Here is a 16,679-nt window from a genome sequence, read left to right as displayed (position 1 = left end):
CTTTATCTATACAAAAGTTGTATGAATAGATAGAAGTTAACACTTAGAAAAAGAAGGAAAAAGTCATAGACACAAGAAAGATTTTAGAGAAAAGTGTAAAATAATATTTGGACAAGAACATAAATTTTGTGTAGAATTTTAAAGTCATTGATTGATTGTTGGTGTAAACGATATAAAGGAATTTTTGTGAATGTTTCAAGTCCTTTTTGAAGTTTTACAATTTTCTTTATCTATACATTTGTATGAAGTCTAAGGTATCCATGTTCTCATGTCTCATGTTTCCATTGTTGGATTTTATATTTCTTCATATGTTTTTGTTATAGTCATGGTTATTGAGAGATTGTGGTTATATATATATATATATATATATATATATATATATATATATATATATATATATATATATATATATATATGGCATTTGTATTACACATATAAGGCATTTGATGTAACACCCCATTTAATTAATAACATAATTAAATAAGCGTCACACTAGAATAATATCATAGCGTAGTCTTGGAGTTTAAACCCACTCCTTACAACGTAAGGCACACCACGATGCCACAGGAGACCAGACATAAAGTTAAAGGAAACATAAGGAGGTCACAAGTCAACGAAATACATGGGCCGTAGCCCTAAGAAACCCAACAAGATAAAAAACCAGCTCCAGCCCAGATGGGTTATGCAGCGAGGTCACCGTTCCCCTGTTGACCGCAAGAACCTCTCGCTTCTGCTCACATCAATAAATTGATGATCATCGCAAAAGAGAAGTGCCACACACCCAAGACAATCAAACAAACAAGGGGTAAGCTAGAGCCAAAATCATTTCATCAATAAAGTCAGATATATACATATTCACAATCCTTTAAACATACATCAAACAAGAAGGTACGACTTTCCAAGCAATACACTACGACTCGACTCGACTCATCCGGATACATATAACTTGGTTGGATTCAGCGGATGCTTGCGCTTGTGGTGGATACCTTTGCTCACCCCCGAGCTATGTGTTACAAGTGTTATAATGAATCAATTCCCCTTACCACAAGGTTAGCCCTTAGTAAATTTCGGGCCTCCTGCTACTCTCACCACAGGAGTCAGTCCGCTCTAGGTGAGACTAACTAACCCCTTAGAGTGTCATGATGCAACCTTACCTTGAATCCTTACCTAGTTATACAGATGGGGCACCACCATGGACACCAACAGGGACCATGGGATTACGTCCCGACCATTGAAGCACGACCCTGGGAATCTCACCTAGAGATCCCAAGGACTTACGCACTGACACAGACCAAACTTCCTTAATCAATCGAACAGATTCGGCATGCATACACACAATATACATATACATATACATTTCATACAATTTCTCATTGTCCACATCTTTCGTATTCCCAACCAAACCTTGTCAACTCGTTGTTCTCGAGCCCAGAATATGGAGCTCTGTCTCATACCATTACCATGCCACATTAATACCAACCCTTTCATATCTCATGTTGAACTCATACCAAACTCATCATTTCAATTTCATGAATCATCTCATACAATTGTCATGCTCACATCATGTAAAACCCACAATTCATAACTCATACACCACCTCATTCACAAAGGCCATCCAATTCATAAACTTAAAAGAATACTCATACAAGCATGTTGTCCACTTTTGAAATCAAAGGAAATATCAATTTCAACCCCCTTCTCGCCCAGCATCTCGCTCAGGCAGAAGGATCTCGCCCAGGCTAGAAGGACCTTCGCTTAGGCGAGCTCCCTTCGCCTAGGCGAGAGCTCGACCTCCAGAATTAAAACCCTGCACGCGTTCTCGCTTAGGCGGTACCCTCCTCGCCTAAGCGAGACGTTCACTCGCCCAAAAGTGCAGTGGGTCGCCTAGGCGACCCTTCGTAGAGAAATACACAGGCGAGTCCCTGTTAATCTCGCCTAGGCGAGGCAGGCTCGCTTAGGTGAGTTTAACAGACTTCGCCACTATTCCTCGCTGCTATCAACATAGTTCATCCCCAACAACAACACGAATCATGCCATACAACCACAGCCACATACAAGCACGAAAAATCACAGAACACAATCAAAACTACCATCATTTCACCAGACAAAAAGGGTTCTAGCTTCTCTTACTTGAAAAACAAGCTAGTAGTTGGATCCCTAAGCACAAACAACGAATGCAACGACGTCTAGAGCGAATTAGTGAGCTGGAAAACAATGTAACTAGATTAAAACGAGTTCACCCTGATTGACCCTAGTTGGAACCACGAATAAGGGGCTAAAGGGAACTAAGGTACGAGTTAGAAAAGACTTACATGAAGTGGAGTTTTGGTCGGAGTTCCCTTGGGGGTTGGCGGCTAACCCTAGCAGAGCTCTGGAATGGAAAGGAGGCAGCGTTAGGTTCAGATTGCAAGTGAGGCTGAAAGGGGAACCCTAACAGCTTTAGGGCCTCTGCACCCTATGGGCCAGCCTTTAGGCCCAACGGATTAAGGCCAGCCCTTAGACATTAGGGCAGAAAAAGAAAACAGATTTTTAATGGGCCTTACATTTGACACCACTATATATTTTCCTTCAGGTGTATGAGTGACCCTTTTCACTGTTGGGTTTTATATTTCTTCATATGTTTTGGTTATAGTCATGGTTATTGAGAGATTGTGGTTCCATATGGTTATATGACATTAGTCTTACACATATAAGATATTTGACATCACTTTAACCCAAAACCTTAAAGCAATGGTGTTATGAGTGTTTATTCTTATATTATATTTAACTTTATCTTTTCTATCCAATGTGGAACTTTTTGACTCACACTTGGACTATTCCCAACATTAATACCACTCCAACACAATGCTTATTAATGGAATGACTTGTCTTGCAACTAATCTCTAATCTTCTATCCCTTCCCACTTTTTACTTAACATTTTCCTTCCTTTTTAATTTTTCTCCACATTTGTTGTTCATTAATTCTTGTTTTCAAGAATTATATTACTCGAAGTCTTAATAATCGAAGTAGTTGTTAAGTGAAGTCTTTTCCGTGATGTATGAAGTTAAAAAAGAAATGTTTGAATGAATTTTATATCTATATGTTTGACTGAAAATCAAATTGTTTATGTTAAAATGAGTACAGTAATCATTTGCTTAGATCCATTAATATTAAGTAAGCGTTAATCATAAATTGAAAGTATTAAAACTGCTAATCATTATCAAGAATTCATTTTTTTACCTAAAATGATTTCTTTTAATTAAAATATTGTTTTAAAAAATTTATTTATAAATACTTGTAAAAAAATGACAATCAATAGATAAAAGTAAAACAAGTTTGTCCATAAATAAAAACCAATTTATACATGAGTATAAAAAAAAAACAATATTTCTATACGTTAATATGAAAAAAAAAAATACAAATTAGCTTTTGAACAAGTCAATTTTAATTTATGAATAAGCTAATTTGGTCTTATGAATTTATTTCATTTAAAAAAAAAATCCTAGAAATATTCGCTAGGACCGTATATCTTTGTTGGTACATCTTCATTCTATAGTTATTAAAATGAGATATCATTTTTTTTTCTTCGAGAAAAGAAAAGTAATTTTTTTGCTAAGTATGCTTTTCATTTTGGAAACCTTATGATGTTGGCCATGATATTTTCTCATGCTTTACTTTATTCTTTATAGCCATATTTTCTAAAATTTTGCTATGCAGAAGTAATTGACATTTGACCTTCCTGTTGTGCAGGATATGTCTAAATAAGTTAAAAATCTTGGAGTTACCATAGAGTATAACGTTGGGGAGAAAATAAACAGACTCAGAAACAAGATTAGATTTCCTGATTATTTCAATAATTCAAAAATTCATATCCATTAATACTTCTGAGCAAAGATCACAACAAAAAAAAGATAAGAATCATAGATAGGTATAGATTCTCATTATTTAGATCTATGCACATTAAAAATTTAATATTTTGCAAACCAAATAACTCATTAAAGTGAATCCTTGGTCACCATGAGACTGCTAGCAGCTGTAGCCGGTGACAGCCAGAAAAACAGCAACTGCAACTCCAGCTGTTGCCCACATATTTCTCCCTAGCTGCTGATTTGGTGGAGAAGCATTCTGTGAAAGAAGAAAAACAAATGTGATCAAAACTGTGATACTGATGAGATATGTTAAATATAGAAAAACGCTACTTTTCCTAATTAACATAAAACACGATATATCTAACAAGACACGTCGGTAAATAAGACAAATATCCATATATGATTGCAATTTGGTGTTTCACTAGACAAAGATATTACCAAATTCAGACTTGGTGATGGTGCTGGTGTTGTGTCTGATTCAGCTGTGGAATCGGGTGGTGCAGGGGGACTTTTGCGGATAATGGTTGGTGCTGGAGCTGGTGCTTGATGTCTCCGGTGCTTGTGCCTGTGCCTTCTATGTTTATGTGATGATGGTGCCGGTGCTGGTGCCTCTACTACTGGTGTTGGGGCCAGTGTTGGTGGTGGAGGAACAGGAGATGGAGTTGGTGCTGGCTTTGCAGGTGCAGGTGCTGGTGTTGCCTTCACTGGTGCAGGAGCTGGGGGTGTTATGGCTGGTGTTGGGGCTACCTTTGGTGGTGGCAATGGTGGTGGTGTAGCAACTGGTGGTGGCGGTAGTGGGGGTGGTGATGTGGGAGGTGAGACAGGAGATGGTTTTGGTGGTTGTGGTGGAGTTTGGGGTGGTGAAGCTGGTGCAACCTTGGGAGCAGGTGGTGGTGTCACAGGAGGTACAGTTGTAGGTGGTGGGGATGTTGGTGGTGGTGTGGTGGTTGTGGTGGGAGGGGATGCCACCACTGTTGGTGGTTGTGTTGCCACCGGTGGTGTGGTAGAAGAGGGAGATGTTGCAGGTGCTTGGGCATTGGAAGGTAGGTGGAAGCAGAGACATGCTAAAGCCAATGTCCAGAACACCACAGCCATTGTATGTTGAATGTTATGATGTGGTTGGAATGAAGAGAGTTTGGTTCTCTTATATATGACCTATTGTGAAGCACAAGGTTGAAACGTATGGTGTGAACTATCTGTGGAAGGAAGGATGTAGCCTTCATGTGATTGTGACATCATTCATACATTAATCATCTAACAAGTTAGCTTCCCTTGGATGAAGGGGGACCCTTAAAATCCCAAGTCCTAGTCATTTAGACTTCTATCACACCCTCACCATTCAAAGTTAATAATATCATGGTCATGACCTAACTTGCTTCTAATTTCTCATATTTTCCTAGACAAAAGGTTGGGTTGGAAGGAGGGATGGAATGAATAAAAAGTTTCATGTTGATGAGAACATGATTTCACCTACCATTTTCTACACATACCTATATCTAAGTACGAGGTCTCCATCACTTTCTGTTAGTACTTGATGGTTAGAATTTCACATTGATTGTGATGTTTCATCAGTAGTTTAATCGTTGTACATACTCTATCTCTATGTTTCTTGCAAGTATTCTCAAAATATTTACCCAATGACAGACAGGCTTTACTATATCATTACATTCTAGTCATCATCTCAAGCGTTTGAAGTCATTACTTGAAATTAAAGTTGACAACAGTGGCTTGGCAACGTTATTGTTCTTGACAGCTTAACTGATTGAATATTCTAGATAAATCGAACATTGTACTTTTCACAAATGACCACTCATTCAAGTTCAAAAAAATTTTACAGCTCATTTAAAACATGGAAAAATGTGTGCATCAGGTTGTTTTATAAACAGAACATCATGTGGAAAACGTCATGTATCTTGTTGAGTATCTTGGAAGGGTGGTGGTGAGAAACAGGAAGGCGAGAAGGGTCCTTTGGGGTTTCCTCTTTCTTCGTTTTCCTTCTGAGCTGAAAGAATTGCTGCATTGCATCTGCACACTCTGTGGCTAAGACCCCTCTTCTTATTTTCATCTTTGGATGAAATGGATGAACTGGGGCAGGTGGCACACCTCTTGCTTCTGATACATTTTCTCCTCCATCTGGGAAGAGCCTGCAAAAATGGTTCAACAAGGAGCTGTAAGTAATATTTGATGTACTGTGCTTTCAAGAACATTTCATGTGCAGAGCTTTCATGAAAATTTTCAAAAGAGAACTCAATTTTAGTTTGAAGAAATGTAACTCAGCTGACTTTATAGAAAACTAAATTAGAACAAAATTCACATAAAATGTTGAGAACGGGGCTGATACAGAAATGTTTTATAAACATACACTATCATCATGAAATTTGTACTTATACAAATTTTAAGATAGTTACTATAAAAGTCAATAAACTAATCACACGTGATAATTTATGATTAAATGAAATTTAGAAATAATCTTTACACACTATTTGTCTCTATTTTAAAAACCATGCTGTCGGTTTGAACAGAAAATCAGTGAACCAGTCAAGTAAACAGTTCAAATAAACCAGAAAATCAATCAAAAACTAGTTTGAACCAGGTAAATATTAAACACTTAATATAACTTCTTTTCTTTTCCAAAAAGAATAAATAAAAAGTGACCTAATATATTTATTACGCAATAATCTTGTTAATATTAATAAATATGATGAATAATATTGAGATTTCAAGTTAAGTATGATAGCATATTTTATTTTATATCGATTTTAAATGTTAAGAACCTATAATTTGTTCTATTTTAGTTTTTAGCACCATAAAATTATGATCTAATATTTTTAATGTTATTTTATCCATTGTTTAAATATTTAATGCTTATGATAATTTTATGAATACCAATTACATCATGGTTGAACCATTGAACCAGTGCCTTGACTGGTTCAATGAACTGTCTGATTTTAAAAATATAGAAATCATTGCATTTACTTTTTCGGTAAGTGAAACTCATCTTTCTTACTCATTAATGGTGCCTAGATAAAAAAAGTAAGGAATTTGACATAACAAAAAGTTCACAGTAACATCTAAATGTTGAATACCAAATATATGATATGCATTATGATTGAGAGTGCTGTGGTCCTTCTGTTCTTATTATAATATCATTTGTATGTGTGCAATCCCTCATTTTCCAGTAAGCTCTTTTTTTTTTTTTTGTCTCGACCAATTTAACTAAAGTTAACAAACTAAAGGTAAAATAAATGTGGGTAAGACCAATCCAGCCAAATTTAGGTAAAATTAATGAAACATTATTATACCATAAAGCCTTCTACGTAACATAAGCAATAAAAAAAGAACTTTTGCTTCATACCTAATCCAGCTACCATCAGCTCCAAGAAGCTTATTGGGAGCACCCCACACAAGAGTATCTATTCTTGCCTGAAGGATAGCACCAGCACACATAGGGCATGGCTCAAGCGTTACATAAAGTGTGGTGTCCTGAAAATGGCAAAATTTTTTACTTAAACTAATTTATCAAGATTTTGTATAAATAACAGAACTGATAGACATCAAACATTGCACAAGGAAGATTAAGTTACTACTTTCAAGCAATATTTGGTCAGGAAGAACTGAAAGGAGGGAAACGATTCATCTATTAGGACCACAGGTAAGTCTAAAAAGAATAAATACATCACTTTTTTCACTCAAATTCCCCTGTACTAAATATTTCTTTAGGAGATTAAACATGCAATTACAGTCACAATCTCTTTCTCTCTATTGGAACAAGAGCATTATTTTTGGTGACATTATTTATTAATCATGAGCTTAAAATTTATACAGAAACAAAAAAATGAATACGAAAATTTGGGTGTAATATCACAATAACTCTGAATATACTACAAGGAAAACTTACAGATAATCTCCATGTCCGAAGAAGGTTTGAAGCTTCTCGTATACAAATCATCTCTGCATGAGCAGTGGAGTCCCGTAATTCTTCCACTCTGAAACAGATATTTAGAAATAGAATAAAAACCAAGGCAATTACAAAAAAGACGAAGTAATTTTGATATCACAACAACACTTACAAGTTGCATCCTCGAGCAATAATTTTCCCATGCTGCACAAGAACAGCACCAACAGGGACCTCCCATGTATCAGCAGCCTTCTTAGCTTCCAAAAGTGCTTCCTTCATGAACATTTCATCTATTTTCCGCTGTTCAAGTTCACGTTGATAGGCTTCTTCCCAGTCATCAAACCTATCTCTTAAGACTTGCTTGTTCCGTTGAAGCTTCCTTTGCTTTAACTCTCCATCCTTTCTCTCTGAGCCAGACAATTCAGACTGCGAAGGAGCAACAAAATCCTTGACTGGCCCCACTAACTCAGCTCCTCCAGACATGTCAGATCCACCAATTCTTACATTTTCTCCAGCAATAGAAGGCCCTCTTGCAGGTACTGAAATTGGTTCCACGTTTTGTGTGGCAGAAGTAGTGGCTTTCAAATCTTTATTATCTTCAGTCCAACTAGCATTTTCCTCTCCAGAAGTATAAGAGGCACCTACTGACATTGATCCACTTTCCAATGTATTCGGTGATGACGATCCAATTTCAAGATGTTTTCCTTTGTCCTTCAGTTTATTGTCAGAATGTCTACCTGGTTTTAACTTATCATAAATTATGGCTTGAGGCAGTACACTTGTTTCGTCTATGACATTTGTTTTAGTGGTTTCCTCATGCTCCTGCCCAGAAAACCATGTGTCACTTTCGGACTTGTTTGGTGAGTTTCTCTCAGCAGATCTTCCAGCTGATGTGGAGGAACCAGCACGTGAACCCCAGCGTAATCGAACAATATCAGAAATTATACCCCACAAGGACCTCCCACTTCTAGCAACAACTGTTTTCCCGGTTTCTTTGCTGATCTCTGTTTCTTCGGCTACTAGACCTTGTTCAATAGATGGTTCAGTGACATCCCAAATCTCATCAGAAGGACCTTTGGTCCCAGAAAACCGACCAGAATGACTAGAATCATGCTCCTTTGACTGAACATCTTTTTCAGTGCCTTGTTGCCTCAAGCCGTAGATCTGATTACCACCAACTTCAAGTGTCAACCTTGGTCCTATAACTTCTATCTCTTGTGCTTTGGAAGTTGTTACTTCATGCCTGATCCTCTCAGCAAATTCATCCACAAACTGCGTAGATGATTTCTCTGAAAGATCAGCTGAACCAAGAGTATCTGGATGCAAAGCAGAACTTCTTCCTGAATTATCATACAAAGAAGAAGATCCACTTTTTGAAGTTTCAAGGAAGACATTTGGGCTTGCAATTCCTGCAGTGAGTTCAACATGTGCTGAGCCTCCACCCACTTCTGAAGAGGAAGGGATCAACATGGTTGCAGAGCCCCCTTCTTCACCTGCTGCTAACGTAACATGTTTTCCATACCCAGAAACCAAATTCAATGATCCCTGCAAACTGGATTCCTCTCTTGAGGTGGTTTCATCAGAAAGTGATAGATTTGCAATCCTTTCATCAGTTTGGCTAGAACTTTCTCTTGTTCTGACAACTGATGTTGGTTTACTTTTTGGAATGAATCTCACCTTCTCATAAGCTTTTTGAGAACTTGAAACTTGCTTTTCATCACTGGCATAGCCTTCTGATAAAGTGCTGACAAATTCAGATCCTTTCCTGTGTTGGAAACTCTGAGTTGTCCTTTTATCTTTTTGAAGCCATGTACCCCTTGAATCTGAGCTTATGTTCAAATTTTCCTCCATGCTCTTTAATCTAGTTCTAGACTTCAGGATAGATGTATCTTCAACATTAGCTTGTGTAATGATCTTCTCTCCCTTTTGGCGTTGCTGCTCCTCTACTCCCTGAACAGAACTCGAAACATTTTTCCGTTCCATGACCTTCATCTTAGTACTTGAGGTCCGTTCACTGTCTTCAATTCTTAAATTCCCAGTATATTTAAGGGAACTTCTATCTATAAAATCCTTTTGAGAGGTAGAACTAGAGCCAACATTTTTTTTATAAGTATCATTTGTTTCTTGTAAAAGTGTTTCTGATATTGCAAGGCTCCCTTCCCTGCCACTGAATGCGGTCTTTGATTTCAAAATTTCCTTTCCAGGGGTAGAAGTGGAACCAACAATCTTTTCACGTTCATCAGTTGTTTCCTTCAACGGTATTTCTGATATCTCAAGCTTCCCTTCCCTGCCACTGAATTCCTTCTGTGATAACAAACTTGTCTTAACTTCAGTACAATCAGACTCTTGGACATCTATTGATTGATGTTTTCTTCTGTTGACTGTTTGAAGATATGACTTGTTTGTTTTCTTATCCAAATAGTCAATAGTAGATGATTTATCTTCCTCGCTATTGACTTGGTTTTGTGAAATAGACGATCTTTTATGACCAGATTCATGTGTTTTAAATCCTCCCAAATACATATCCTGTTGTTCCCTTGCGGATTCTGTGTTTCGCAGAGTTCCCTGAGTCAGCTTCTTTTCAGACTTCTTCCTTAGGTTCCAATCAATATCCTCACCAAATGCATATTTTTCCTTATTTGAAACACCCAACAGCTTCTTTGAGTCATCCCTTTGCCCCTTGAATTCTTCCTTAACTTGTTCCTTCACTTGTTCCTCCACACCATTTGCTTCGCCCTTCTCATATTCCAGTGACAGTTCTTCCAAACCAATCTCATCCTGAGCTTCCAGCTCACTGCCAAAATCTCCTGATGAGAGAGAATAATAAGATGAACAACTAGATACATTTCTTCGTTTCCTATGGTTTTCACTTTTTGCAAAGGCTTCCCTTTCATTGTCGGGTTTCTTGTATTCTCTTCTCAATTCTATGGTGGATGACTGATGTTGCTTCAAATCTTCTGCTTTCTCTGATTTTACTTTCTCACCTGAATTCAAATGTTCCTCTCTCCTCAAACTTTTTCTAGCTTTCTCAGCTTCCATTCTTTTGGATGAAAACACATCCTTACACTTGCTACAAATGGCAGCGTCTTTATCTGCCTCATCATTCAATAAGCTGAGAACTGCTTCAACATCATCAGAACTAAACGAATGGGAAAATTTTCTCCCTTTTTGTGAGGTAGCACGAATACATCTTCCCTTTATGCTCCGCCTACTAACATCGCAAACAGTTTTCTCATTGACAGAAGAGTTAAGCTCCTGACAATCTCTAAGGAAACCATAAGCTGGCAGCCGGGAAAGGTAATAATCTCCACCACCCAGTATCAACCTTCTAGTTGCTGACAATTGAAGAAGAGCAGATTGCCTCAACCCATTTACAAGACAAGACTTTACAGGTACTCTGTAAGTGGAAGCTGAACAACAATCACAACAACCACAAGATGACAAACAGTATGACGGGGTTCCATCAAATCTTTCGTGACAGAAGTTTGAGTAGCCATTGAAAGATAATGAGAATGTTTCCCTACACCTAACAGCATATACTGTTGGGCTAACATATGCGTTGTACATAGTTGCACACGTCTTCCCACAAGGGTGGGAGAGTGTACCTTGATGAGAGTAGGTTCTTTCAATTACAATTGAGCTCAAACAAGTAGAGAAATCATGTAAGATGCCATAGATTCGAATGCCAAAACGCAGTAGGCCATGATCTGTTAAGTGCTGATATAGCAGTATGCTATGACAAGAATAATCAACATAGTGAATAGCTTCTGGAAAAGACAAGACCTAATATCCACACTCCGCTTTCACACCTGTATCAATAGATACTTCAGCGAAATCAGAATGACAGAGACAGATCAAAATTCAACAACTAAACCAACTTATCTCAGTATTCACGATAATTTAACCTCATAACAGATGGTAACAGAAAACAACAGCAGTATTTTCAAAAAGGGATGCATTCATCACACTTCCGATTGTCTCACTCTCATCTGAGAACTGTCCCAAAATACATATACATAAAGTGTAACATATCAATATTCCGTATTATCAATATTTTTATGTAGAGAACAAGATAAAATGAGCCAAGAACCGAAAGATTAGTCAATCCACGACCTGATGTCCCAACAATTTTAGGTCAAGCAAACAAGAAGGATCAGCACCAAGTTTCATTCTGCAAAGAGGCAGTTTTTATAGGTACTAGCATCCCAAAAATTCAGATTTGCAGTTCATGCATATTCATCACATATGTTTTATGCCAAAAAGTATAATAAACTCAGAAAACTTGTTTAAAAAGATCTAAACACAATCAAAGCTTCTCAAATTGTACCATCAAACACATCAAACAAGTTCAGTAATAATATTATCCAACCATAAAGAAATAATCAATACAATATTACACAGAACTTCTGTAAACAGAAATAATTCAGATGAACCCATCAATAAAATTAAGCAAGCATCCCACAGATTCAAGCTCAACTTTCACACAAGTTCACTCATTAGCTAAATCCCCAGAAAACCCATCCTCTGACACTCAGATTCCCAAAAGCTTCAACCCAACACACAGATACCCATCTATACTTCACACAATTCCACGGCAGTTGAGTACCCCAGTTTCACACAACGAACAAAATGCCCAAATCTAGTAATCACAACCTTCTGTTCATGTAATTAAACCATCATCAACACAGAACAATCGTCTTGCACTTCAAAATTTAGAATCTTTTTTCACTGTAATGAGACCAACCATTGACCTCCATACTTTTCCATCACCCCTCTACAATTTAACTGTTTACTTGGTCAATGCACAACGAAAGAGAAAAGAAGAAACAACAAAAGTGCAGAAAAGAGGTGTACATGAGCAAGAGAGGGAAATGTGAGACCTTGAACTGCGATGGGGGTGTGTGGTTTTCCTTAGCTCAACACACGAAGAGAAGATTTATGAGAACTGAGATTTGCACGACGGTCAGTGAGAGAACGAAGAAAGAGAGAGAAATTAGATGAGATTGGGAAACCAAGAAAACGGAGTGAGGGAAGTAGTTTGAAGTTTGTCTTGGATTTGGATGTGTTCTTGAGAGCACGCAGAAGTTAGTTTGGGACAGAACAGAACAGAATCATTAAACCACGGCGTGTTTCCTTCCCGCACACCCACTTCTTTTTACTTGCACCCTCATCATTTAATGAAAATTTTACCCTTGCAAGTTTTGTCTGAAGCTAGGCTGCACCTTCCTTGAATGTTAACCTTTTTTTCAAGTTTTAAAATATAACTAAGTCAAAAGGATTGATAGTGGGCTTTTCTTCTCGCAACCCCACAATATTTTTACACACCCCTTCAAATTTTTAAAATAAACATTTTTCTTTTGGAATATATATTCTATAACTTTTCAAAAACAAGCTTTTCGAAATTTTTGAAACAAGTTTTCTGAAATGAAATTTCAGGAATGCAAATTGTAGAACAGAATTTCGAAATGAATGAAATATATTCTAGAATAAGTTTTCTGAAATTAAGATTTAATGTCTTTTGGAATGAATTTTTTGAAATATTTTACACGATATTTATTTTGAAAGAAACTTTCCAAAATACATAAAATATATTTCAGAAAAAAATACTTTATAGAATGAGTTTTTTTTTTCACACTTTCACTTTTCTTATTGTCCTGTACCATTCTTCCACTTTTCTTTTTTCTCTGCAACAAGTGGTGATAACAATGACAAGGAGAACAACAGTTGTGGAACACCAGTGATGGTGGTGCAATGGCGAAAGACGTTTGAGTCTTTTCATTATCATGGGGTGTAGTTAGTAATTGTGGAGATACTTGAAGCAATAATCTTTATAGTCTAAAAAATCTTTTGAAACCCATGATGCTCAAGTATATACTATTTAAAAAATTTCAAAATTATATTAAATGTGAACTTTTTATATTACAAATTATATATTAAATATAACAAAAAAGTTGTATTTTCAATTCAACCATCTAAAATAAAGTATTTTATTATTAATATAGAGCATTAAATTTAGAAGGTTATTAACAACAATTGAAGAATACCTACATTAGGATTTTGTAAAAATACTCATGGAACAAGTATTTTAGAATTGAGTAGTGATAATTTTAGGTTAAATATTCTCCAATGAGTAATAAGTAAGGCGTTTATATTTAATGGTTATAAATTACTAATACTTTCCTTTGATTATAATTGTTGCATGTTTACTCATGAGATATCATATTTAGGGAGTATTTCATTGATATGTCTAGGTAATCTATTATTTGAATTAAGCCAACTCGCACACGATGTATACTTAGCTCGCATAGTCCTAGAATGTGGTCGTCAAATACTTAGCTTTCGAACAAGCCATAGTTGAGGATGATAAGGAACTCAATCAATTCTTGGTATATTTTTACTTTCTTCCCTAACTTCACCCTTCTTTTTCCCCTTTGCAAATTAACCATTGATTATTAATTATTATTTTTCATTATTCTTCTTTTAATTTCTCCTCCTATCTCTTTGTGGTTGTAATTGAGGACTTTCACTTTTTTCACAACAAATCTAATTTTAAATTAGCTATTTGAACATTTTTTAAGACATGGAAAAGGTTTCTTGATTTAAGAATGAAATTCTTTAAATTATGTCAGATGTAGAATTATGGTTATTAATTAATATATTGATATGTGAAATTTTATATATATATATATAATATTATTGGATTATGAAATTATAAATATAGTGAATAGTAATAAATAATAAAATAGTTTATTAAAGAATTATTTATGATAGTGATATTTATAAATGTCATAATATAATGTGAATTATGATATTTTTAAATGTCGTTGTTTTCATTAGATTTGTTTTCCACTAAGTAAATAACGTCATATTTTAACTATCATTTAACTTCAACATGCCATACTATACTATGTGGTGGCAAGAACTACAACATTTTTGAAAAACGCTACACGCGTAAATAACAACATTTGAAAACGTTGTGATATATAAAATTAAGCATCACAACTTACATGATTTTTGTAATGGTATAGTCAAAAAAAGGAGTGGACTACACTAATATATTCTTACAATAGTGACAAAAATCAATTGCGTATTTGAGAATATATATATATATATATATATATATATATATATATATATATATATATATATATTCATATGAAACAAACGAAATATCAAATAACTAAGATGAATACCATAATCACCCCTTTTAGTGCATATAAATCATATACTAGAAGTTTGAATCAATGATCCCTACGATCAAAAGGATTTTAAGACAAACATAAAATTGAATTAAACAAAGCAAAACTATAACCAAATTGAATTAGACAAGAATTGGGCATAAATCAAAAGAGAAAAAAAAATAATACATGAACTAAACAATAAGAATGAAAAGAAGAAAGTGGGTGGACTTTCGAAGATAAAAGAAGATGAGTCATATGAAGATGGAGAAAGTTATTAGAAAAGAATGGACAAATTAGCTAAACCAAGAGGATGAGTGAATGGTTTTGAAACCTTTTCACATCAAAGGTTTCCTTTCTTTACATTCTTTTTAAAACACTTTCAATTTGAGAACTCAATGCAATTAAATTTGATAATCAAGATTCAAATAAAATTAGATAGTTATACAATTAAAGAAGATAAAGCGTGAATAAGAAAACACAAGAAGATTGTATATTGGTTCAAATCCATTAATATTACATTTAGTCTTAAAAAGTCAACCTTAAAATAATTGGTTCTAATATAAAATAATTGAGCAAAAATATTTTTTCTTCTAAACTATAAGCTCATTTGAGCCAAAATTAAAGACGAAATCAAGGTTATCTTAAGTTTTGGATATCTTTTCTATTTTCGCCTTAGCAAACATATAAAGAAAATAAGCCTCAAAAGTAGAGTTAATCTAATTTTCAACTATATTTTCAAAAAAATTTCAATAATACTACTTATAAATAATTTATATGATCAATCTAAACCATGATTTGCTCAAGCATCACCTTTTATTGATATCAATTCAACCTTGGTCCCTTAACTAAAGCTATGCATATTTATGCTCTTATTAATTCCATAAACTATCACAAGGAAATATATGGAAATTTAATCTACTCATATAAACCATGTTCAAAACTTAATTCAAGAAAACTATATAATTCACATGCACATTCTAGTCTTTAGATCAATATATTAATAAGATTATCCAATTCAGAATTTGATAAACAAGCATTTATCAAACAACACTCAATAACATTCAAGTGCAAGCATTCAAACAATTTCCCAATGAATCGCAACTCTTGCACAAATATCAAAATCTAGTGACCAGGTCACTTTCACCTTCAGATCATCTATCCTAAGATTCTATCAAAAACACAAATAACTTCCCTTACCTATAATCCTTTAGTTCAATTCCTATGTCAAGCACAAATTTACTCAAAATATAGGGACATAGAGCTAGGTATCCAAACATAACCAAATTTCAATATATGGTAAAATAAGTTGAAAAAGCCACTTTTCTTAACTGACCTATCAAGATTGATGACAAAAACATATGAAAAGTAAGAGAAATAGGAATCCATAGAGTAAATAGAAACTTACTCTATTTCAAAACTATATGGGTAGAAATGCCTCTGACTCATCAACTACTATGAGGTGTGATTAGATTATGAAAGAGGTAAAGTATAGAGGAAAAACTTTAGAGAAAATGGAGAGAGAGATATTTTAGAGAAAGGGGATGAAAGAAAAGAGAAAGGAAATGGATGCGAGAGGTGAGCGTCACATTGTAACTATTTTTCAAATTTCAATGAGAATAATAAATTAAAAACTTGAAATAGTCGATTAAATATTTCTAAAGTTTCTTTAAATCAACATTTTTTTAACTCTATAAATACAATCTTGGTCTCATTCTTTTATACAATGAATACTATTGAGAAACACAAATTCT

General features: G+C 35.0%; 2 protein-coding genes across 3 annotated transcripts; both read right to left on the bottom strand.

The window, feature by feature from the left end:
- Positions 1 to 3,817: 3,817 nt before the first annotated feature.
- Positions 3,818 to 4,984, bottom strand: LOC114173975 (lysine-rich arabinogalactan protein 19). Its single transcript, XM_028058687.1, has 2 exons — positions 4,288 to 4,984; positions 3,818 to 4,105 (listed from the first exon to the last, which is right to left on the bottom strand). The coding sequence occupies exons 1-2, from the start codon at positions 4,942 to 4,944 to the stop codon at positions 4,007 to 4,009; spliced, it is 756 nt and encodes a 251-aa protein (XP_027914488.1). The 5' UTR covers positions 4,945 to 4,984; the 3' UTR covers positions 3,818 to 4,006.
- Positions 4,985 to 5,527: 543 nt separating this feature from the next.
- On the bottom strand, positions 5,528 to 12,881 carry LOC114173974 (tRNA(adenine(34)) deaminase, chloroplastic). 2 transcript variants are annotated; one of them, XM_028058686.1, is made up of 5 exons: positions 12,602 to 12,881; positions 7,920 to 11,556; positions 7,748 to 7,835; positions 7,205 to 7,332; positions 5,528 to 5,993 (listed from the first exon to the last, which is right to left on the bottom strand). In XM_028058686.1, exons 2-5 carry the CDS (start codon positions 11,312 to 11,314, stop codon positions 5,726 to 5,728), a joined length of 3,879 nt encoding a protein of 1,292 aa, XP_027914487.1. In that variant the 5' UTR covers positions 11,315 to 11,556; positions 12,602 to 12,881; the 3' UTR covers positions 5,528 to 5,725. The 2 variants fall into 2 exon arrangements, with proteins under 2 accessions (XP_027914487.1, XP_027914486.1); XM_028058685.1 differs by having other exon boundaries at positions 12,628 to 12,881.
- Between the last annotated feature and the right edge of the window lie 3,798 nt (positions 12,882 to 16,679).

This window comes from Vigna unguiculata, chromosome 2 (genome assembly GCF_004118075.2).
Source record: "Vigna unguiculata cultivar IT97K-499-35 chromosome 2, ASM411807v1, whole genome shotgun sequence".
Classification (NCBI taxonomy): Eukaryota; Viridiplantae; Streptophyta; class Magnoliopsida; order Fabales; family Fabaceae; genus Vigna; species Vigna unguiculata.
Note: the sequence above shows the minus strand (reverse complement) of the source record. Positions and strands in the feature narration are given on the sequence as shown.

Bases quoted from the DNA above. Each gene is read 5' to 3' on its own strand.
- LOC114173974 (XM_028058686.1), bottom strand. From the start codon at position 11,314: ATGTACAACGCATATGTTAGCCCAACAGTATATGCTGTTAGGTGTAGG. The intron at 7,333-7,747 runs GTAAGTTTTCCT...TGCCATTTTCAG, and splicing joins TTCGGACATGGAGATTATCT to GACACCACACTTTATGTAAC. The intron at 5,994-7,204 runs GTATGAAGCAAA...CCATTTTTGCAG, and splicing joins GCTGATGGTAGCTGGATTAG to GCTCTTCCCAGATGGAGGAG.
- LOC114173975 (XM_028058687.1), bottom strand. From the start codon at position 4,944: ATGGCTGTGGTGTTCTGGACATTGGCTTTAGCATGTCTCTGCTTCCAC. The intron at 4,106-4,287 runs GTAATATCTTTG...CTTCTTTCACAG, and splicing joins CATCACCAAGTCTGAATTTG to AATGCTTCTCCACCAAATCA.